This window comes from Mesocricetus auratus, unplaced genomic scaffold, assembly GCF_017639785.1.
Source record: "Mesocricetus auratus isolate SY011 unplaced genomic scaffold, BCM_Maur_2.0 Super-Scaffold_100020, whole genome shotgun sequence".
NCBI classification, from domain to species: domain Eukaryota; kingdom Metazoa; phylum Chordata; class Mammalia; order Rodentia; family Cricetidae; genus Mesocricetus; species Mesocricetus auratus.
Genome location: NW_024429201.1, coordinates 7,203,987 through 7,227,682, shown reverse-complemented (window position 1 = coordinate 7,227,682; position 23,696 = coordinate 7,203,987). Strand labels below are relative to the sequence as shown.

General features: G+C 44.2%; 1 protein-coding gene across 1 annotated transcript in view; it reads left to right on the top strand.

Moving 5' to 3' along the window:
* Window positions 1-23,696, top strand: part of Ankrd55 (ankyrin repeat domain 55) — a 99,777-nt gene that overhangs the window by 29,998 nt on the left and 46,083 nt on the right. The window contains exons 5-6 of the mRNA XM_013125432.3: window positions 4,033-4,142; window positions 15,310-15,370. Of these exons, the coding sequence (XP_012980886.1) occupies window positions 4,033-4,142; window positions 15,310-15,370 (171 nt within the window). The remainder of the gene's footprint in view (window positions 1-4,032; window positions 4,143-15,309; window positions 15,371-23,696) is intronic.

The following is a 23,696-nucleotide window of genomic DNA, read 5'->3' as shown; positions in this document are numbered from 1 at the left end:
ATATGGGTTTTTTCCATTTCACTTGAAACACTTCTGGCCCTTTAGATATTTCTAAGAAGACTGCCATAAATAACTCCCAGAGGGTGGTAATGATTTGAAGATCCAGTTAACATCTATGGGGTGGGCGTAGATGGAGATTAACTGAGTGGAAGCTCCAGGCTGAAGAATGTGAGAAATGATGAGAATTGGGAAGAGTGAGAGGACTAGGGCATAGGGGACATGCCCATACCACAGGGCAACTCCAAGCGATGGGCTCATAGCTAGTGCTCACATTAGAAACTGTAATGTCATCCCTCATACTAAGGATTTCAGTTCAGCATTGCCTAACATGGAAGCAAGGCTTAGTTAAGAGTCTCTGAAAGTCCTCTAAGACATTCTTTGTGATCCTTCTGGGGTCTCCTTGGGCTGACTTAAGTCCATGTGAACAAGCCCTGCCCACGAGGAGAGGGACCATCTATTGCTTTTCTTTTTTCCGGCAGCATGGCCGCCATCCTCTCACACCTGCTGCCTCTTGCATTCACTACTGCTGCCAGTGGTGGATTCACCCCAACCTGTCCCTCTAGGGTGCCCCCACTGAAATAAAACCCTTCCCTTCCCCAAACACACCACCCCTTCCTGCCACAGTTCACCGAGTTTGCAATGGTGCATTGCTCAATTCCCACAGAGATTTTTCTCCAGAGGGCACTTTAATTTTTTTCTTCACATACTCTTTCCTTAAAGCCCTAAAACAAATCTAGACAGAATATTTTGAAGTGTGCTCTACAGGCCTCTTGGAACAATATCCCTTAGAGATCTGGTTTGCAAGGCAGGTTCTGAGGTATACTAAGGTCTCTTGGATAGCTTGGAGGCAGAGGAGGAAAGGAGTGTGTGGGTTTAACTAACTAACCTCCCTGGAAAGTCTTTGTCCACCTGAGTTTGAAGCCCTCTGCTCTGCGTGTGCTGGCTGAGTGAGTCTCCACATCTCAGACGGCTGTATGACCTCCCTGTCAGTCACCTCCCTTTGAAGCGCATGCCATCACAACTGCTCTTGCTACAAACTTTTTTTTTGTCTGAGTTATAAGAAAAGCAAACATCTGGATTAAGAGGCAGAGGGAAGGAGGGGCAGAAATGGTTTCTGAAGCTGACCGCCATTAGACTCTATAATGTGGTGGAAGCAAATTGTATGTCTTTTAAAACTCTAAAATTCACAATTTGAAAGGACCTGAAGGAAGTGCTCCTCCAAACCTCCATTATGAGGGGCAACTTGGGTCGTTGCCCCATTTTGAAGGGCTATGTGAGGAAAGTAGTGGCTTGACACCAGATAGGATGGCCTTCTTAACTGTGCCTGGAATCCCCTAGTCTGGGCCCATCCCCGATGCTGAGGCTCTGGGAAGGGGAGCATCCCTGTGAAACTCAACAATGTCTAGATTCGATCATTAAGAGGAACTTGGCAAAAGAGGCACTTAGAAACTGATTCTCAACTCATAGTACGAATAAGTTTGTAGACGTGTGACCTTGGGCAAATCTCTTTACCTTTTGGTGCCTCTGTCCTTATTTTGGGGGTATAGCAAAAACAGTCACCTGAGCTTGTCATACCTGAAGGAAAAGGAGAGGTCAGCTAGCACGTAGTATGAAGCTCATTTGTTGCTTCCAAATGGTATCAAGGGTTTCAAATACCTTTCCCGATTTCTAAATTTCTTTTCTGAAGGAGGAAAAAAAAAGAATGAAGAAAACCGCATACACACATTGGGTTCCAGGAAACATTGCAAAATATTTTAGATGTTTCAAAGCTTGCCCCACCAAAAGATCTGCTTTTTCAAAAGCCATATGTAAATCTTGGGCAACTCTGAAGTTTGCACAGAATGTCTTGCTTTTGGGTCCTGATGAATTTTTTTTCTTTTAAACAGGAAACTTGATGACCTGTATATTAGCAACTAGAAACAGATTTAATACATTATTAAGCTCTGAGTCGATGCTGACAATGTCCCTCAAAATTATTTGTATCTGTCTACTCTGGACAGACATTGCTGGTCAAATCTATAGAATCTTACCTGATATTATAGCCCATAAAGGTTTTTAGTTTTGATTTTTGTGTCATGGTCTCGTGTAGACCAGGCTGGCTTCAAAGTCACTATGTAGCAGAGGATAGCCCTTAACTCCTGATTCTCTTACTGATCACCTCCCAAATTCTGGGATTCTAGGTCTACATCCCCATGCCTGGCTTAGCACAGGAATTTGGATGTACTCCTTGTGGACAGATATTGTCTGGACTCTTCTAAACCTCAAGGTTCTGTTCATATTATTATTTTCTTTCTTCAATAAGTTAATTAACTCTTTAAGTTTTGGTGCTTCCAATATTGTCATGGTAAAATCTTCAGCCAATTTATCTCACTGGGACATCTCCAGATTTGACAATATGCATATGAAGGAAAGCTAGAAACAGCTTTGAAAATAAAAGATTCTCACATCATTCTTCTCAATAACCTAGTTATATTTGTCTGGTTGTAAATAGTTGAGTAGCCCAAGGGTTGTAGATAATTGTAGGAGACTTTCTGCTTAGCAATGAGAACCAAGCTTGGTTATCAGCAAGGGGGGATCAGCTATAGAAGTATAAATTAAGAAAGCAGTGCAAATCTGAGCAGGGCTAGCTGTAACTGGATGTTTCTCTCCTGTCCGCCAGTTCCTGAATAGCCACTCTGAGGCTTAATATTAATTATAAATATTTGACCAATAGCTCAGGCTTTTACTAGCTGGCTCTTACAACTTAAATTAACCCATTTCTATTCATCTGTGTATCACCGCAAGGTCCATGGCTTATTACCCCACATCTTGCTTCTCTGGCAGCTGTTGTCTCCCTGGCTCTGCCTTCTTTATTCTTGTATCTTTGCTTGGATTCCCCCCCTGGCTATATGCTGCCTGGCTATTGGCCAAATTAGCTTCTTTGTTAACCAATGGTAATAAAACATATTCATAACATACAGAGAGGCATCCCACATTAGCTAGCCTCAGGTTACTAATGTGCTTTAATATAACACAGTAGAAGAGGGGGCTGGAGGGATGGCTCAGAGATTAAGAACATTGACTGCTCTTTCAGAGGTCCAGAGTTCAATTCCCAGAAACCACATGATGGCTCACAGCCATTTATAATCAGATCTGATGTCCTCTTTTGGCATGCAGGCAAACATGAAGACAGAATACTGTATACATATTTATAATGCATTAAAAAGAAAATCGAGCTGGATGCTGGTGATTGTACCAAGTTTCAGTTGGTACAACTAGGGTGCAGGGAATTCACACAGCCTCCTAGGAAATACATAGGTGCATAAAGCCTTGCAATGTGTAACCCTTGGAGAATGTTAGTTATGCCTTCACCTTAGAGATTCAAGGTGTCAACATTAGGGTCACAGCGATTGGCAGGGCGTGAGGGTTGTATGTCTAAGCACTGGGATGAGGCTGACTCAAGTAAGCAAGATGCTGTCCCCCAGGTCACTAGAAACAGAGCATGAAATAATAAAGGACCAAGACCTACACTTTAGACATGGGAAACAGGCTAAGCATGCAGGCTGGGACTCAGACGCCGTACAGGAACCCAGCTTTTAGAAGTGAATGTTGTCAGGTCACAGGTACTATTTGGAGCTAAAGCACAAGCCAGAGCAGGTGACCACTCCCTGTAACATGCTCTCTTTGGTTTAGCCTAATTGTAGCAGCTGAATGCCAGTGAGTGGTCCTGGAAATGGAAGGGAGAGGCAAGAGAACATCTGCATCAATCTGCACATGAAAGGGCAACCATCATACGGACTTCAGCTTTCTGCTGAGGTGCCTGAGTTGGAAATGTGATCTTTAATGGCTTCAACTTAAACAAGCTTTTAGCCAAGCTAAAGAAGAGGCCAGAACACCACCACCACCACCACCACACACACACACACACACACACACACACACGCACGCACGCACGCACAAACACATGCACACACACACAAGCTACAGAAAGCATCTTGACCCATGTTAAATGAGGCTGTGTTATACAATGATGCCATTGCTACTGCCTTTCAGGGCTGGCTTGAAGGCTGTGTGAGTCTGCTCAGAAATGGTGCCAAGCACAACATTCCAGATAAAAATGGCCGCCTGCCACTGCATGCTGCCACTGCGGAGCCCGATGTGAGGTAAGCAACACATAATATGCCAGATGGAAAAGACCCGGCTTGCATGATAAAGGCATGGAATCTACTCCTCTGTGGCTGATAAAAATAAAACTTACCCATTTTTGCAGATAGGACCTCAACACAATGTCTTAAAGTCCAATCTTGCTTCCTTCTTACTTCAATGAAAGCCTCTCCTCATAGTCTTTTTAAATTTTTTTTTATTAATTTATTTTTTACATTCCAATCTCAGTTCCCTCTCCCTCCTCTCCTCCCACTCCCTCCACTCCCCTCTCACCTCCCATCTGCTCCACAGAGAGGGTAAGGCCTCCCATAGGAAGTTACTAAATCTGTCCCATCATCTTGCTGAGGCAGGACCAAGGCACCTCTGCCCCCACACCCCTGTGTCTGGGCTGGGCATGGTATCTCTTCATATAGAATGGGCTCCACTAAGTCAGTTTGTGCATTAGTGTTAGGTCTTGGGCCCACTGCCAGTGGCTTCATATATTGTCCCAGTCACACCATTGTCACCTATATTGAGGGAGTCTAGTTTGTTCTTATGCAGGTTCTCCATTGGTCAGACCTGAGTCAGTGATCTCTCACTAGCTTGGGTCAGCTGATTCTGTGGGTATCCCCATCATGGTCTTACTCCTTTGTTCATAATTTTGCTCCTCCCTCACTTTGATTGCAATCCAGGAGTTTAGTTGTGGATTTCTGCATCTGCTTCCATCTATTTCTGGAATAGTCTTTTATTTTAGGAGAAAGGCTACATCTTTTTTTTTTTTTTTTTTTTTTTTTTTTTGGTTTTTACGAGACAGGGTTTCTCTGTTTTGGGGGCTGTCTGTCCAGCCTGGCCTCGAACTCACAGAGATCCACCTGCCTCTGCCTCCCAAGTGCTGGGATTAAAGGCGTGCGCCACCAACACCCGGCCCAAGGCTACATCATTTTCATCACTGGAATCCATAAACTCATTCATTCATTCTAAGAGTCAGTTATTAACTCAATAACTATTATTGGAACTTCATTATGAAAAGAGCAGAATTGTAGTCCCTAATCACAGTAAACAAGACAGTCTCTGATGTCCCAGAACCAACATTGTTGTGAAGGAATCAATTGGCTCACTAGTAAACAAAGGAACAAGATACCGTCCAATAATGACAAGTACTTTGCAGAAAATCATACAAGTTAAAACAGCCATGACACGTCAGTAAGGTTCATGTCCAAATGGAGCAGACAACTAGAATCTAGGAGTTGAAGAGGCACTGGAGCCTGAGGCATTAGAGGGAAAACTAGGAGGGTACACACATGGAGCCCATGTGAAGAAATTTACTTCAAGTAAGTCAATGATTGAGGAGGTCACAATTTGGTAAGACAATTGAGAAACCAAGGGAAACAATTTGCCCAGTTCAGTGAGTTCCTCGTTCCTTGGTGTCAAATTGGCCTCTGTCTCCATCATTTTGAAAGCTCCTACAGCAAGGCTGATGATAACATTTCCTACTACAAACAGCAATGCTGCCACTCCGCACTCTGTTGCGTACAATAGGCCTTTAATAGTAATTGAACATCTTGCAGGCCCAGGCCCTGGCCGACAGCATGAAAGTTGGGATGGGGAGGTTGGCAATATGCTGTGTACCTCACCCTCAGCACTCAGGACTAGAATGAAAACCTGAAGCCCTGTGGGTCTGAAGAGGTGAAAACATCCTCCAGGCAGGGGGATAACAGGATTTCTTCATTTCAGTCACTTTTATAGAAAGTAAAAGGCTTGGGAAAATCCCAGGACTATCCCTGAGGCTTGCCACTTGCTACCTTGGCCTATGTCCAGGAATAACAGAATTTACCCAAAGCCTGATAAAACAAGGAAAATTAGAGATGAAAGAGCAAGCCCAGACCATTAATTATCAGTAAATGTCATAGGTAAGTGTATGGTCTGTTTTCAGAAAAGAAAAAGGGAAGGGAGGTAAAGAGGAAGGGAGGAAGGGAGAGAGGGGAGGGAGTGGAGTGGAAAACATTTTTTAGACAGCTTGCACAAATATTTAGTTACAAAAGTAAACTGTTTCTGCAAGAATGATCTTGAGAAAATAAGATTTAAAAACATGTCTTCTAATAATTATTCTGCCTTGATTACTGAACTTAACTGACTTTATCTACTCCTCCTGAGTAATTTTAAAAGCTACTTATTCTGAAAGATAAATGCCTACTTAAGTTATGGTAATTATAGGTATTGCAGTCATTAAAACCCAAAGCCTGAGTGTTTCACCCTCAAGTTTTAGTTCTCAGATATATCACAGTGTAGGAGTTGCTAAGTGATGGCTGGCTCCCTTCCATATGGTGGTGATTCAGGGACCCAGCATCTCCCATCTCGTAGCTCACATCCTGAATGACCACAGAATGTCCCTCACTTGGCCTGGTAATGGGCAAAGAGGAGCAAAGAGAGCCTTGTCCATTCTTACAATATACATCAGGCAAACATCGCTGTTCTCTTTCCATCAGCAAGAACTAGTCATTTGTACACATTTGAATAGAACGAACCTCAGGAAATACTGTCCTGGGAGGAGACTCTGTCCACCTTTGGTGATTCCAATCCATGAATTTGGAACTCAGATTTGGATGAAATGCTCTCTCTGCCATCACCCTCTAGACCTGAGGTGTGAATTAAGTCTTTCTGATCAAAATTACATAGGTCAGCTAGGTTCAACCTCTGAAATGATAAGTTGAAAACCAACCCAAATGTATGCCCTCTGCCATGGATATTTTTTTTGCCTTTTTCTTTCTTGCTTGCTTTTTGTTTGCTTGTTTGATTGGTTGGTTAGTTGGTTGTTTAGTTGGTTGGTTGGTTGGTTGGTTGGTTGGTTTATTTTGGGTTTTGGGGTTTGTTTTCAAGATATGGTTTCTCTGTGTAGCTCTGACTGTCCGGGAAATATTTTATAAACCAGGCTGGTCTTGAATTCAGAGATTCACCAGCCTCTACCCCACCACCAACCCCAAGTGCTGGGATGAAAAGTATGAGCCACCACCACTCACTCTGTGGACTTATACTATATATAGCAATATCTCTAGACACTCTAGGATCTATCCCACATAGCTGGAACTTTGAAAGCAAAGAGTTGAGGCTCCTTGTTCTCTGGATATTACACCTAATGACCTAACCAACATCTGCTGGTGATCTAAACCCAGAAAAGTTATCAACCTTCTGTGTGACAAAGATAACAGTCTTCTTCTTATAAATGGATAGATGATTGGGAATGGTAAAATCCTACTTTAGTTAATTGCTACTTAACCAATGAAAACCAAAGCTGTGATGAACTATTCTGAAAGCAATATTTTGTTAGTGAATCTTCTTCAAAACGGATTAGGTCATACCCTTAGCAACTCATAGACAGCAAATAAGTTAGTAGAATTACCTGCAGACTTTCTGGGAAGCAGATCATCCTAAAGGCTTCCTCTTGGGAGTAAATTAGTAAAAACAAGGTATTTTGTGGTTGTCTTTGGGGAACTCGTGTCACCGCTACACCTGCATTAGGTGTTTGAAGAAGCTAACCAAGTCATGCTTTGTCGCAGCATTGGGCCAGTCCCTGTTTGAGCATCAGCACACATTTTGCATTGCTTTCTGAAAAAAAAAAACAGACTGTCTTAGTTAGGGTTTCTGTTGCTGTGAAGAGACACGAGGACCACAGCAACTCTTATAAAGAAAACATTTAATCAGGGTGGCTTGCTTACAGTGTCCAAAGTTCAGCCCATTATCCTCACGGCAGCATGCAGGCAGACATGGTGCTGGCTACATCTTGATCAGAAGGCAACAGAAAGTGGACGGTAACATTGAGCAAGCTTAAGCAAAAGAGACCTCAAAGCCTGCACACACAGTGACACACTTCCTTCAACAAGGTCACACCTCCCAACGGTGTCGCTCTCTGAGCTTATGGAGGCTAGGACTAACTACATTCAAACTACCACACAGACTTTATCTGGTTTAATAGGCATCTTCCAGCATTGCAACTTCAGAGAAGCAGAGAGTCTCTCCCATTAGGCACATGAACCTCGTTTTTTAAATGGACACAACCTTAAAAAGTTCATTTATTTACTTTGTGTGTGTACGCATGTATGAGTGAACACCATGGCATACATGTGAAGTCAGAGGACGACTTACAGAAGGTGGTTCTCTCCTTCACCTAGGTGTATTCCAGGGATCAAACTTAGGTGCTCAACTTGGAAGAAAGCATGTGTACCCACTGAGCCTTCTCACCAGCCCATTCATAGGCATAACCTTAGGCTGGCTTAGCAAACGTTTAGGTCTGATTAAACTAATAGCACATAATCACAATGATGAAGAGGAAGATGATGTTGATGAGGACGAGGATGGCATTGCTTTTTGTTTTTCCTGACAGGGTTTCTCTGTGTAGCTCTGGCTGTCCTGGAACTCGCTCTGTAGATCAGGCTGGCCTCAAACTCAGAGATTCCCTGCCTCTGCCTCCAGACTGCTGGGACTAAAGGTGTGCACCACCACCCAGCTGATATCAGTTATTATAAGTAATGCTCTGAACAAGATTCTTGGTGTTTTCTAGGTCCTGACCCATTTAACGCATCACTCTTCTGTGCAACGTATAATACTTTTGCTCCCACTTCACAAAAGAGAAACTGAGACAAATGGAAGCTAACTAATGCACACATGAAAAAACCCTGCCTGATGGGTCTGCTGTCTTCCCAAGAGCCACCGTTGTGGGCCTTGCAGAGTTTATTGCAATGGTCACATTTTTTCAATAAGCCTTTGGCCTGTACTGCCAGACCTTATGAGAAACAGCCTCACAAAATTCAATGGCTCACGATCAGGTCATATTTTATTCATTACAGCATCTTTTAAAATCCTATATAAGAAACCACAGGAAAAAAACTTTCACTAAGGGAGGAATTTCTCTGCTTCTCCAGAGAAAATAGTTGGAATTTGCATTATAGGAACACTGAAGTTTATGAACCTGGGCCTCACTTTCTGTGCTTAGAAAATTCAAAACTCAGTTTGAAACGTAGATATACACACAGGACTGTACATGTGTCTTCCATTTTCTGCCCTTGTTTTCTCTGGCTAATTTCTTCACTCACCTTGTTTTTCATTCATGTAACCAGAACTTACTTAAAACCTTTGTTGGGTTGACTGAGGTCAAGAGTGGCTGGGGAGTCAAACCAAACTTGAATCTGGCCTTATCTGACCAACCACTTTGTCTTGAACAAGTTACTATGTGAAGGCCCAATCAGTTTCTTTTCTAGAAAGTAAAGGGAATGTGATTCTTCCCATATTAAGAAGATAGACAGAAACAGAGGAAAACACATTGAAGCCACTGAACGTGGTGCCTAGGGCATTGTGTTCTGAAAGCATCGATGGTGAGTGCAGCATTAATAGTGGTAGTAGAAAGTAGAATACCACACGCTGGACCCGCTTACTGCCGCCCACCAGTTCCCACCTTGGCACACGCAGGTCTGCAAAGGGTACATGCAAACACATAGCTATTTGTGCACACGGCCCCGTGGCAACATGCAATGCCCATTTGTTGCAAAGGATGCTGGGATAGTAACACTCATTCCCCTTTGTGTAGACTCTGTTGGACTTCAGAATCTCAAGCCATTCAGTTCCCCAAAAACTCCCCTTGCAACTTTGGTGAGCACAGGTCCATCTGTATTTTCTTCATATTGGTAAGCAACACGAAGAGCCACCTGGAGACCTTGTGAAAAGATGTTTACACTGGCTTAAAAATCTGCTGACCCTCGGGGTTCCAAACAGCAAGTTCCTCCCATGTGACACTTGCTGGAGGTTATTGAGAGGGAAGCTTCAGACTGAAGTTGCTTTTAACTAATGCAGAGGGATGCTGGAATTCTGCCCTTAGCCTTTAAAGAGATGCAGGTTGGCCGATTAGCTTGGAGCCACACCCTCAGCTAAGGCCCAGGGCAGTGGAGATTGGAGCAGACACAGGGATAAGTGATTTGTACATTAGAACACAAAGGAGCCCAGGCTTCGTCCCACGAGTCCTGTGTCTGCTCCAATCTCTCTGCTTCTCAGCAGGTTCAGGTTTTCTCCCATTCAGCACCCCAAGCTTTTCTTGTACCCTTGGCTGGGACATTCAGAGAGTGCCAGAGTGAAAAGGGGGACAGGATCATTAGGACAAAGTCCCAAAGACACAGAATTGCGGTTGTAGAGCCCTGTACACACTAGTTCTGAAAGGCCAGTGGCAATTTCCTCTGAAAGAAGCCACTGGGCTCTCTTCCTTCCTTCCTTCCTTCCTTCCTTCCTTCCTTCCTTCCTTCCTTCCTTCCTTCCTTCCTTCCTTCCTTTCTCTTTTTCCCCTGCCACAGTCCCAGCAGTTCTGCATCTTTTCATCGCTCTTATCTACAACCAGAGAGCTTCCTGGCTCACTACCTTGGGGTCCGATGAGTCGCTAATGCTCTCACTTGATGTGGGTATTTCATTATACCATAGTCTTGCATCCAGATAGCATTAGGAACAGGAAGAGGAGATGGCTGGCTTGGGGAACTATCCCCATTCACTGTCATCACTGAGCTGCAGGGCTGGGAGCCTGTGGGATCAGCAAAACAGAAACTATTACAGAAGTAGGCTGCTCCCATGTTGTCTCTTGCTGATCCCTGCTGCCAACCGAATTACCAGAAGGTGATCAGGGAATACCCAGAAAAGACAAGACCCAGCAAGGTTTTTTAAAAACGAACCATTATAGAGAAGTTAGAAATGGGCACCTAAAAGCTATCCTAAGTCCTTCGTAAGCATTGACTCAGCTAAAAATTGTAGCAGATATTTAGGAATGAGAAGGTATGCTCTCCATTTCACAGATAAGAAAATGAAGTCCTTAGAGTGTAATAACTTGTCCAAGGCCCCTGACTAGTTGATAAGAAGCAGGGATAATGAGACTGTGTTCTCATTATTCAGTCATAGCCCTGGGTGAAGGAGGTACCTCCTGGGGAGCCTTGTTGGCTGGAACCCGGTATGTAGCAGTCTGGAACTGTTGCTCTGAGATGTGAGGGTAGTTTGAACAGGTTCTAGTGGGGATGGCTGATGGAATGTTTCTGGCCACTATAGCATCACACTGGAGGAGCTCTAGGAGAATAAGACTGAGGCCAGCAAGAGATCCAGAGCTCAGGTAGATGGGGACTGGGCCAGATTACCTACACACCACAGAACAGCAGGGTCACTGTCAGTCTTCAGGCATCTGTACTGGCCTGCCCTTGGGGTTCTAACAGGATACACCCTCAGCTGCAGCCACTAAGAGCATTACCTGTGCACATTGACTCATTCCCTTTTAAAAGGGCCCTGCCCACCTCCCATCTCTCCCTCCCTTCCTCCTTCCCTCCTTCCCTCCCTTCCTTCCTCTCCTTCTCTTCTTCTTTCCCTTTCTCTCTTTCTCTTCCATCACTCTCATCCCCAGGGACCAGTCTCTGCCCCCCCACCCCTTTTCTGCCCCTTCTCTCTCCTCTTCCAATAAACCTCATATGTAAGTCCTGTTGTACAGCATGACTTCTCTTCACAGCATTTTTAAAATTACAACAGTTACCAGGCTACATAGTGGCCATCTAGTTTCTAGTTCAGGCTGAATCACAGAAAACACTGTGGTAGGCAGCAGCGGTGGCGGGGGAGGGGCTGGGGTGTGGATGACACACAGGAGTCTTCATCTCAATATCTGTGTCCATCACTGAAAACCCACGAGTCTTGAAGACTTCAAATTCAAATAGTTAGATAGCACGGACAGATCCATTAAACAGAAAAAAACAGGGGATTACACAAGGTAGCAACTGAAGAAAATCCAGTGAACGATCAAGAGACAGAGATCTCTATTCACCTAGCACAATGGCACATGCCTGTTATCCCAAGCTGAGGGAGGATGGTGAATCACAGGTTTGATGCCAGCCTACAATACCTAGGAGTTCAAAGCCAGCCTACAATACCTAGGAGTTCAAAGCCAGCCTACAATACCTAGGAGTTCAAAGCCAGCCTGGGATATGCATCAAGATACTAAAACAAAACCAAGCAAAACAAAATCCTCATGTTCTGCAAAAGAGCAGAAAGATGTTATCACCCCTGAACCTAAAGGGGACAAGCGATCACTCCTAGAAGTCAATCTGATTCCACCCCTCCTCTCAGAGATGCACTCTCTAACTAAACAGCAAAGTCAGAAGGTTGGTGTCATCCTCAAAGGTCAGCCTCAGAGCCAGGGACTGCAGAGAGAAAGATTTTTGAGAAGTCCATAAGAGAAACTGATTCACCCCACGCCCTTGGGGGCCATGCAGGTTGTGGCATGGGGTCTTTTTCTGTTTACCCCTATTGAAATCTTCCCTGAACCTTACTTTCTTGGGAGCCATCTCTCTACTGGATCCCCAGGGGAAATAAAATCTGTCTGAGTGCAGAGACGCCCATTCAACTGGGGGCTAGATGAGAGAGTAGCACTGTCCTAAGCTCAGTAGTTCTCAACCTGTGGGTCAGGACCCTTTAGGGAGTTCAATGACCTTTTCACAGGAGTTGCATATCTGATATCCTGTATATCAGATATTTACATTATGGTTCCTAAAAGTAACAAAATTCTAGGTAGGAAGTAGCCACAGCATGAGTTTATGGTTGGGGTGTATGCACAACATGAGAGACTAAATGTATTAAAGGGTCACAGCATTAGGAAGTTGACAGGCACTGCCTTAGTTCATCTCTTGACTCCCCTCCCACATCTGTACCCACTGGAGACCTAAGGGTCCCCGGAGATTAAAAGTGGCCATTGGAGAGACACACAGCAAAAAAGTCACCAGCTCAGCCCACACCCACCCACATGTCAGCCAGAGAGGAAAATACACCCAGAGGTGAGACAATCAGAAACAAAAAGTGTTACCCCCAGTTCAATTTTTTCTTTGTTTTGTTGTTGTTGCTTTGGTTTTTCAAGACAGGGTTTCTCTGTGTAGCCCTAACTGTCCAGGAACTTGCTTTGTAGACCAGGCTGGTCTTGAACTCAGAGATCCTCCTGCGTCTGCCTCCTGAGTGCTGGGACTAAAGGTGTGTGGCACCATACCTGGCCTCAGTTATTTTTACAATGACTCCCTACTAGATAAAGGAAGGAGCCTAGAATTCAGAAAGTGGAAAAGAGACAAACTGCTCAGTCTTAGCCCAAATGTCTGTGCAAGGAATTAGCCTGCTGTAGCCACTGAGTCCTTCTCTCCATGGCTTTTTTGCATAGAAAGATCACTCAGCAGTGAGGCAAGAATTGAGCCCCAGCATCAGCTTAGCTCCCCCACAAGACAGTGGGAAAACTAGATTCAAACCCAGCCATTTCCTGTCCATAGCAAATAAGGGTAATCTCATCCCCAATCAAGCTTTCCTTGCTTCATGTCTATTACAGAAGCAATAGGATTGGTCCATCACTGGTTTCCTTTCTTGTTGGTAGTAATTTAATACATAGGGTTTGAGATGTCCTCTAAGCTGAGACACAGTGACAACTGGATTGAGAGACTGGGAAGATTGCTCCATCACTAAAGGACTCTCCCTGTAAGCACCAAGACCTGAGTGTGAATCCTCAGCACCAAGTAAAATCAATGCACCTCAGATCTATAACCCAGAGACAAGACAATCTCAGGATGGCTGACAGGCCAGCCTGGACAATCAGTGAGCCTCAAGCTTAGTGAGAGACCCTGTTTCTGAAAAAGATGGAAAGAAACTAAGGGAGTCATCTGATGGCTTCCCCTGTCACACAAACACACACACACACACACACACACACACACACACACACACCACACCACACAAAGGCATGTATGTATGCATACATAGGAACACATGGGACACACATGAACACATAGAACCCACACACAAACATAGGAAAAGTGAATTGGGAAATAGAACTAAACAATTTCATTTTGCAGGGGTTCTTATTAAAATCATTGGAACCTCTTGGCCTGCACTGTTTTCAGACTCATGGTGGGAATTCATTAACCAGCACTTTCTCAATGGTTTCCAAACATGGCTGTTTACCAGACTGGCCTGAAAAGATGCTTCTCAGCTGTAACGACTAGGCTCCTCCAAGACCCACTGAGTGCAAACCAGTTGTTTGTGGTTTAAAAAAGAATCCTCCTGGTGGTTCAGAGCTGGGGCCAAGGCTCAGAAATCTAGGACTAATGTTTCTAGAAATAACACTTTGTGTTTCAGCCATAGTCTACATGCTCTGTGCATATTACCTCACTCAATGCTCACAGTGAGTTGTGAGACCAGGACTTATTAGCCCAAACGCAGAATGCTTAGGCAGAGAGAAGAGAAGTAACTTGCCCAGAGCACAGAGTTACCCAGGTCTGACATGCGAACCCAGACAGTTTGGCTCCAGAGCGTACAACCACGCGCCTCTCCCTCACAGAGGGAGTGTTGACCTCGGCCAACCAAGCACAAGCCAGTGAACTTGGACTTGAGAATCACTGACTTGTTTCTCACTAAATCCTGTCATCTCCTGCTCAGATGTTCCTATTTTGCCAGTGTTGAAAGGTATAAATGCAAGCACTATATTTGCTGATGCAAAGGGACTAAAAGCCACACAGGACATTGTAACAGGCTTTTTCTTTGGGCTACCAGCTCACACACACACACACACACAACACGGAGACTTATTATTATGGAAGTTTGCCTGTAGCTTAGGCTTGTTTCTAACTGGCTCTTATAACTTAACCCATTTCTATTCATCTATGTGCTGTCACGTGACTGCTCATGCTTTTACCTCTCCTCCTGTTTTGCTCCCTCTCCATCCAGCTGGCGATTCTCCCTCTCTTCTTCCCAGATAGATGTCTGTTTGGAAGTCCCACCTGTACCTCCCTCTGCCTAGCCATTGGTCACTCGGCTCTTTGTTAAACGAATCACAGTGACACATCTTCACACAGTGCAAAGGGATATTCCACAACAGCACTGGAGAACTACGTGGGTGACAGAGGGTGAGGCTAAAGGCTCATTGTCATGCCTCCCCTCAGTCCCCAGCAGCACCAAGATTGCAAGAAGCTGGAGAAGACAGATGAGCTTATCTGCTTTCCTTCCTCCCATCTTCCCATAGATCTTTCTCTTGGGCTGGTGGGAAGAGCCTCATTCTACTTGGAGGCCTTCAGTTGTGTGCCTGGAGTTGTGCTTTGATGCCCATTCTAAGCACCATGACTGACCATGCTGTTGAGCGACTCTTGTTCTTCCCAACAGGCTCCTCATAGTCCTGCTGCAGCAGTCCAGCCTCAGTGAGATCAATCATCAGGACACGGAGGTGAGTCGGCTGTCCTCGGCCACAGTTGGCATGTGAGGGCAGAAGGCATCCCTTGCATACAAGCAAGCCTCTCTGCTCCTACCTTCAGGCTTAACTCTATCATCTTGGGTGTGGGCATCTTCTACCTATTTTCCTTCTGGGCATTCCCTCTCCTGTCTTCTTGAGTTCCCCAAACATAAGCAACAAGCTGTGGTTCCAGATGTGTTCTTTCCATGTTAGGAGGATATGCAGACTAGTCCCAGGCCAGCATTACTAGTCCCTGATAATCATAATTGCTGTTCCCTTCACGTTGCTAAGTGTCAGCCTGGCAGAAGGCTTCCAAACCATCAGTCCCCACCCCTGAGCAGAGTTCTAGGTCAGACCCTGCAGTGCTGCCCCAGAGCAGCTTAGGGCTTTGTTACAGTTACTTCAAGTTGTTCATAAACAAGTATTGATCTTCATCAGCCAATGGATTTCTATTACAATAGTCCCAAATCCAATTGAAATGCCTGGGCTCTTAGTGGGCTCTATAGAAACATGCTCTTGGTTAGGTTGCTCTTCAGTAAGAAGCACTGGTAATAGCGAGAGAGTCTAGTCACACTAAAAACACACATATGCAAGATGTCACGCTACACTGGTTTTGATAAATCCAGCTGGTGCCAGACACTGAGGTAGGAGTCAGCACCTCTTAGCTTCCTCCTGCTCTACACTTCTGCCTCCATCTGTCTTAAGCCTTTCATCAAATGCCTCCCCCTTCACCATCATGATGACCACACCAAAAAAGCCCCAGTTTGCAACTTGGGTTTGAGATTGGACATCTCCCTGGTTTGTGGTCTCACAGTGTGTTTGCTCCACACATCTCCAGTGAACCAAAGCCAAACCTCAGAGGACAGAGCAGTGCACTTTCTTAGACTTCTGCTTTACAAAGGAGAACGGGGGACGAGCTGGGATATGTGTGCACTGATCACTCTGTACCCACATGGGAAGTGAGTGCTTGGAAGACTGAATTTATATCACACACCGGGTATGTCTAGACCCTAAGCAAGCTACCAACTACTTCCTCTACCTCAGCCCCACTGCAAAGTGGGTCTGATTTAGGTAACTGTGATTGAGTCATCCATACCCCAAAGCCAAATCCCACTTGCAGAATGCAACCCTGGCTACATTGAAGCTGAGCTAGCTTCCCCCACCAAAGCCATAGTTCCCCATCACCCTACTCTTCCCATGGAGGCTGAGGCAAACATGGTTCTTCCTCTAAAATCCAAGGGACATGGTGCTCCTGTCTTTAATCCCAGAACAACTCAGGACTCAGAGGAAGGAGGATCTCTGTGATTTTGAGGCCAGACTCCAGCAGGAATACGTAGAGAGACCCTGTCTCAAACAAGAAAAGTTCTTCTTGTTATGACCCCACCATTTAGACCCACTGGATTCTAAGCTCTGAGAGTGGCAGCCTCCATGATGATGTTTCCTACCCAAGGTCACACTGTCCTTTTCAGCCTGTGTTGCAGCAGAACTGCATTCGTTTGAAACCACTCTCTAGGTAACTTACCTGTTGCAGAGAGTGTGGCCTGCGGGCTGTGGGGTGTTTGGCAATTAGGATGTCCATCCAAAATTTGTCTTTCAAATATGCTTGATTTAGTCACACAAATATCCCTTACAGTACTATGCTAACAGACATGTCAGCAATCGGGGAACAGCTAGTTGAGCAGAAAATACAGCTACAGGATTCAACTGGAGATACTTCTATGGTGAGGGTGCCTCAGGAGCTTTGCAGGCTCCTCCCCAGTGAAGTCCTTTAGTTGTGGTAGGTCAGGAAAATGGCATTGGAAGGAGATTTAGAAGTCATGTGTGAGCCCAGCAACGGTGCCAAAAGTTCAAAGGTCACTGAATCCAGGGCCACACACAGGCCAATCTCAGGTCCTAGGGTAATGAGTATCAGCACAAGAGGCCACAGAAGCCAAGTCTTGGGAACATGGCAGCAAGGTCCTAGAGACCATTACCAAAGTTCCAATTCTTTGTATCATTTCAATGGACCGTGGGTTTGGGCTATCTGGACTCACTCGCAGAGTGGGGCTAGCTCACTAACATAGCAATGTCACCTTGTGGGTGCCTGGCTGATCCATTAGCCCAGCAGACTCTCTTATCAGAACTGCTTGGTAGCACGCTTACAGGCCTATTCTAAGTCACACAAAATGGTCCACTTCTGTTTCTAACACCCATGTCTTTCATACTGTGTGCAGCTATATTAAAAACATGCAGTTTTAATGTAGAGTCAGCCCTCTGTATTTTAGGGGAACTAGTTCTGAGTTGTTTCAAGTCCCTTCTATAATACAGCATAGTTTTTGCCAGTAACCTATGCACATCTTCTCTCGGATCTCAACTCTTCTCTAGATTACTTAAAATACCTAATTCCATGTAAGCAATGTGTTTATAGTTGCTATACTCCATTGTTTAATGACAAGGAAAAATTCCATGCATGATTAAGACAGGTATAATTTCCACACTTTTTAAAATCCTTGTTTGGTTGAATCCATGGATGTGAAGCTCACAGATGTGAAGGGTCATGAAAAGAAGAAAGAAAAAATCAGTTTCTGAAATCATTCTAAACCTGGACTGTGATGCTCTTACATCGAAGAAATGGGTATCATTTTTGAGAATATCCTATGTGAGTTCAGTGACATGAAACAATTCTTCTGTGATCCAGTTTTTGTATAATCGTATTTTCTTTCTATCCAGTAACATCAGTGCTACAAGTAACATTAGAAAGACCCTCACCAATTCCACCCCAACCACCCTTGCCTAATCATTCCACCTTCCTAGTCTGCCCATGCATTCATGGGAAGCACAGAATATTACTTAGGAAGTATCACACTCTATGTGTTGTTCTTCGAATTTAATTTTTCAATTCCCCATGGTCATAGATAGAAATCTGGTTCATTCCTTTTAATGACTCTGTAGTGTTCCATGCTATGAGAATACTTTGGTCCATTTTACCCCTCCCCTGTGAATTCAGGTTGTCTCCCAGATGTCCCACCACTAATTAAAATGCAGTCTTATACGAGTCTTCTTGAGTCCCTAAAGGAAGAATCTCTCTAAAGAAATAATTTCTGGGTAACAGTGTGTTTGCTTTTACTGCCTACTTGCTTCGGGAAACACCCGTTTGTAGCTCCACCAGTAGGCTAGGTAGCAGTCTTCTCTGTGCTGCTTAGTTATCCCTTGTTAATTTGCATTCCTCACTTGAGACAGTATCTTCCGTGTATTTGATGCTCTTTCTGTATCTACTTTCACGATTTCCATTAATCTACAGGAGTGCCTGTCACTTTCTGGTTGTTACACATATTCTGAAGGCTGGTCCTTTGTCTCAGCAGGGTTTAAAATGTATTTTCACAGTCTGTTGAACTATTTTTATTTCCATGTTCAGAAACTTGTGACTACAATGTATCAAGATGATTGTTCTTGCCTCTTACTGATTTTGCTTTGGGTACCACCCCCCCTTTTTTTAAGAATGCCTATTTACACTCAGAAACTTAATTACAGTGTGCTAAGTTTTCTCTTTGTCTATGGTTTCATTTCTGAACTCTCTGTTCTATTCCAGTGATTGACTTGCTTTTCCTGTTTCGTTCTCACTGTGCTGTTTGATTTCACAGTGACTTCTGTAAAAGCTATCCACACCAAAGGGTTTCACATGGTGGGAAAGGCATGATGGGTTTCAGGCGTTCTTTGCATAGTTAGTCTAAAAGGAACTCAGAAAAAATGATTGTTTAGAGATAGGTTTGTCTTTTTCAGAGAGAGAGAACTATGGAGTTGCTGAACATCTGGAATTTAGCCTCTCCTGCTCTCATCTGAGCTTTCACAGGAAGGGCCATGAGCCGTCGGCGTCTAGGTTAGTGTCTGAGTGCATCCACTCAGAGAAGCACCTTCATTCACGGTATTTAGGATGCAGTGTTGATCTTATGCACAGTTTTATTTCAGTAGATTTTAAGGAGTAGCTTCATAATCCAAATACCAGTTATAACAGTATACCAGTACTCTGAGAAAACAAATTCAACTTGCAAAACCAGATGTGAAGTTTTGGACATAATTCACGACTCTAGCTCCACTCTGCATTCCTAATGTGTAACCCTAGCCAACTTGCACTCAAAAGCAAAAGCTGAAGACACAGTCCCAGACTCTAAGCATCTCACTTGACAGCTAACAGAAGGCAAAATGCTATAGCATCTCTAAATACCCCAAAACGGCACGATAAAACTAACCATATTTCAAAGTGGAGTAAGGTTATTACTGCTCAACAGCCCATAACTCCCTCTATCCCTGACCCTCAGACTCTAAGTTTCTGAGGACAACGTCTCTTCCATCTGTGTATCCTTGACTCCATCTCAGTAGCTTATACATAGTGTGTGTGTGTGTGTGTGTGTGTGTGTGTGTGTGTGTGTGTTTTACTGGAGAGATGACTGAGTGCTTAACATCATGTCCTACTCTTGCTGGAGTCCCAAATTTAGTTCCCAGCACTCATGTCAGGGTGACTCACAATCACCTATAAATCCAGCTCCTGGAGTGTCAATTCCCCTGGTCTCCATAGACACTGGCATGCAAGTTATACACACACACACACACACACACACACACACACACACACACACACACACACGCACACACACACACACACATGCACACCTTAAAATAATAACTATTTTTAAAATTATATGTATAAATTCAAATAATTTATATTAATTAATATTATATATACACACATTACATATACACATTATAGAAAGAAGCCAAAAATTTAAATTCAAGAAAGTTACACAATTCATGTTATTTTTACTTTAATGATCCTTTCCCTTCTGTTTGTTACCTAACTCAATTATACATTTCGCAAATCAGACAATTCCAGATGACATTAGTTATTTACAGAATCTACCCTCAAAAATAAGATTTTCTATCACTTAGCATCTTCCAAAACTGTCCTTTAGACTCAAGAGCAAGGATCCTTACCCGTGTTTTGCAGTATGAATACCTTTCACCTTCTGATGAGACCTGTGGACCTATCTAAAATTACACAAAACAAAATATATAGGATTGCAAAAGTAATCAATTGTTTTTTGAAATGTAGTTATCAGAATGGTTTAAGAACAAATTGATAATAGTAATACACAAATGGCTGAGGTGCCTATTAACATATGAAGGCTAATGCCAGTGAGCTCTCCCAGCATCACTCAGTGCCTGGGCTCCTCCCAGCACTTCTCACCCTGCCTGCCCCCCACCCTAACCGGCTTCCTCCCAGGAGCTGGGTTCTGCTTCCCTCCCCCAGCTTTTCTTTCCTATGTAAACTCAGCCATTTTGGACACCTGGTCTCTTGACCTCTTGGACTCCCAGCATACTCCTGACCACTTACCCACCCTCTCTCACTCTGCCCTCTGCCTCATCTGCTGGCCGAGTTCAGTCTGGACTTTTCCAGATGCCTCTAGCTGAACTCTCCCTCATATCTACAATAAACCTCCCCAACCTGTATCTAGAAACAGTCATGTCCTTGTTTTCTTATGTCAGTTTTGAAATGTCAACCAGGAAGAGACTGAGTTTCTTGGCAATTCTAGACCCTCCAAGATGTGGAGCTGTTTTTCTGACCTCTCAGCCCCTGCTATTGTTCTGTGCTCTGCACACCTAGACAAGCCAGGCCCTGCATGTGACCATGTCAGCATTGTTCTCTGACCTTCAGTGTTAAGCAGCAGCGGTAAAATTGCTTCACATGAATCAGATTTCTGGTTCAGAAAACAAAAAAACAACCTACATTACCCCCTCCCCCTGCACACACAAAAAAGTTATCAATGGCCGTCAGAGAGGGAGACCTGAGATTCTTGTAGAACCTGTCAGCTAAGCAGAATTGAAATGGCACATCCTGGGCTCGAGGCACAGGATTACTCATCTGCAAATGAGTGCCATTTCACAACACCCCTCCTGTGCACCCAGCAGCTACAGTGTGCAGAGCCCTGCAATAGTCCCAGGACGCATCTGAAGTCAAAGAAACACATTCGGAAGATGTCCCCATCTTGATGTGAATTATTCTCCAGTCTTTGAACGACATTTGCTTATATTTCATTTAAAAATGGAGTCCTGCTGTCACCAAGGCCATCTGGGGGCACTTGTTTGCACCATATCTATGATTCCTGGCGTTTTTACATCCTGAATGTTTCCATGGTCTAACTAAGCCCTCAGTGGAGTTGAGAAGACAGATGGTGAGATGAGGGAAGCTATCTCCCATCCAGTCTCACTTCCCACGTTCAAGAGGTCCTTCATTACCTGCAGTTCACTACTTCTAGAAAACATGTCTCAAGCACCTGCTACCGGGGCAGCAGACAGCATCTTCATTTACCTGTGACACATTTGAGTTGTGTTTATCACGCCTCGGTGCATACCAGCTTCCAAGCCTGAAGCCTGCCTGGTTATGGTCCCCAGAGCCTTCACTATACACAACTTGACTGCCTGCAGGTTCCACAGAAGCTGAAGAAATGGGGAAGCAGTTGTATAGAAATGTTCCTCAATGGAGAGTTGCACAATACCAATGGTTGGCCACCCATGAACTTTTGAAAGCCTTGGTTTTCAGATTACTAATGCTACGAGGATTTATTTTTATTTCTCATTAGCTCAGCAAAGGGAAAAAACAGCAACAGGAAATTTCTCTTGACTCAGAGTTTACAAATTATTTACAGTGTAATGGTATTCAGGAAAGTTAAGTCGAGTCACAGTTGATATCCATAAAGAGTCATTTCTAAGCAAGCGTAGGGGTGCAAGCCTCAATCCCAACACTGGAAAGGCAAAAAGATCTCAGAAGGATCTCTGAGTTCAAGGCCAGCCTGATTTACACGGAGAGTTCCAGGACAACGAGCGCTACACAGAGAAACTACACAGAAACACAGTAACAAAAAAGAAGTCATTTCTAAAATGCTGCTATTTATGTTTTTAGGAGGAACCTAGAGACAAATCGCATAGCTAATACTGTAGGATGGCAACCTGAACCCTAGTGATAACCACATTGCATAAGGTGACAAGACTTGAATCAGTAAGAAGACACAAACAAAACCAGAATTTATAGCACTTGAACTTCGAAACATGGTGTCTACCTACATGATGAAGATAATTTTTCTCCAGAACCACAGAAATGTGAATTTGAATTCCAGCCTTACCAAGTACTCAGTCATTGGCCTTAGGCAAGTTGGCTAACCTGTCTGCTTCAGCCTCCTCACTTCAAAAGTGATTCTAAAACTCCTACCGTTGGGATCACTGTAAAATTCAATGAAATAATGCACACAGACTTCTTTTTTTTTTTGCTTTTTTAAAATTTATTTTTCAGTTTAAATTTAGATTAGAAACAAGGTTGCTTCACAAGTCAGTTCCAGGTCCCTCTCCCTTTCCCTCCCCTCCTCCCGTGCCCTCCCCCAACCCCCCATTATCCCCTCATTTCCCCAGGGAGGGTGAGGCCCTCCATGGGGGTGTCCATAGTCTGTCATTTCATATAGGGCAGGGTCTAGACCCTCCCCCAAGAGTTCAGGGTGAGAGTGCACCTCACATTGTTGGATGGGAGTCCAAAGTCCGTGTGTATACTCGGGATGAGTACTGATCTACTGCCCAAGGCTCAATAGATTCCCTAGGCCTCCTGCACACAGACTTCTAAGTGCCTAAAAGGTGCAGGAAGGTAACATTTGGGCTGGTTGATAGCTAAGCTGAAAGAGATGGTGGCCAGCAAGCCCAGCAACCTGAATTCTATCCAGGAAAAAGAGAAGCAAAGCTACAAGCTGTCCTCTGTCCTCCACATATGCTTCCCCCCAACCACATACACACACTAAATAAATAAACCAATACTTTTAAACCTTGGTAACATTTTTCTTCTGCAGGGCACAATAATTAGCCTTTCACAACGACAGTTTAATTTGCAACCATGTTTCCACAATGAATTCTTACATACTTAAACCATCGATTCTCTATGACCATTGCCATCCATTGCACGCTTTCTTTTATTTGTCTGGGTGTGCTGTGTACATTTGTGCTTTTCTGTGTGTACACATGTGGAGGCACGAGGTCAGCGTTGGCTGTCTTTCTCGATTGCTTTCCACCTTAATTTTTGAGACAGGTTCTCTCCTGAAGCCGGAGCTCAGCAGTTCAGCCAGACTGACTGGCCAGCGAGTCCCTGGGACCCTCCCACCTTTGATTCCCCAGCACTGGTGTTACTGACGCAAGCAGCTAGGCCTGACCTTTTAGCAGGGCTTCTGGGGATCTGAGCTCAGCCTCTCTTGCTGAGCCACCTCCCCGGTTGGTAGCAGTACTAACAATGAGACCTTTTGGAACACTCCTC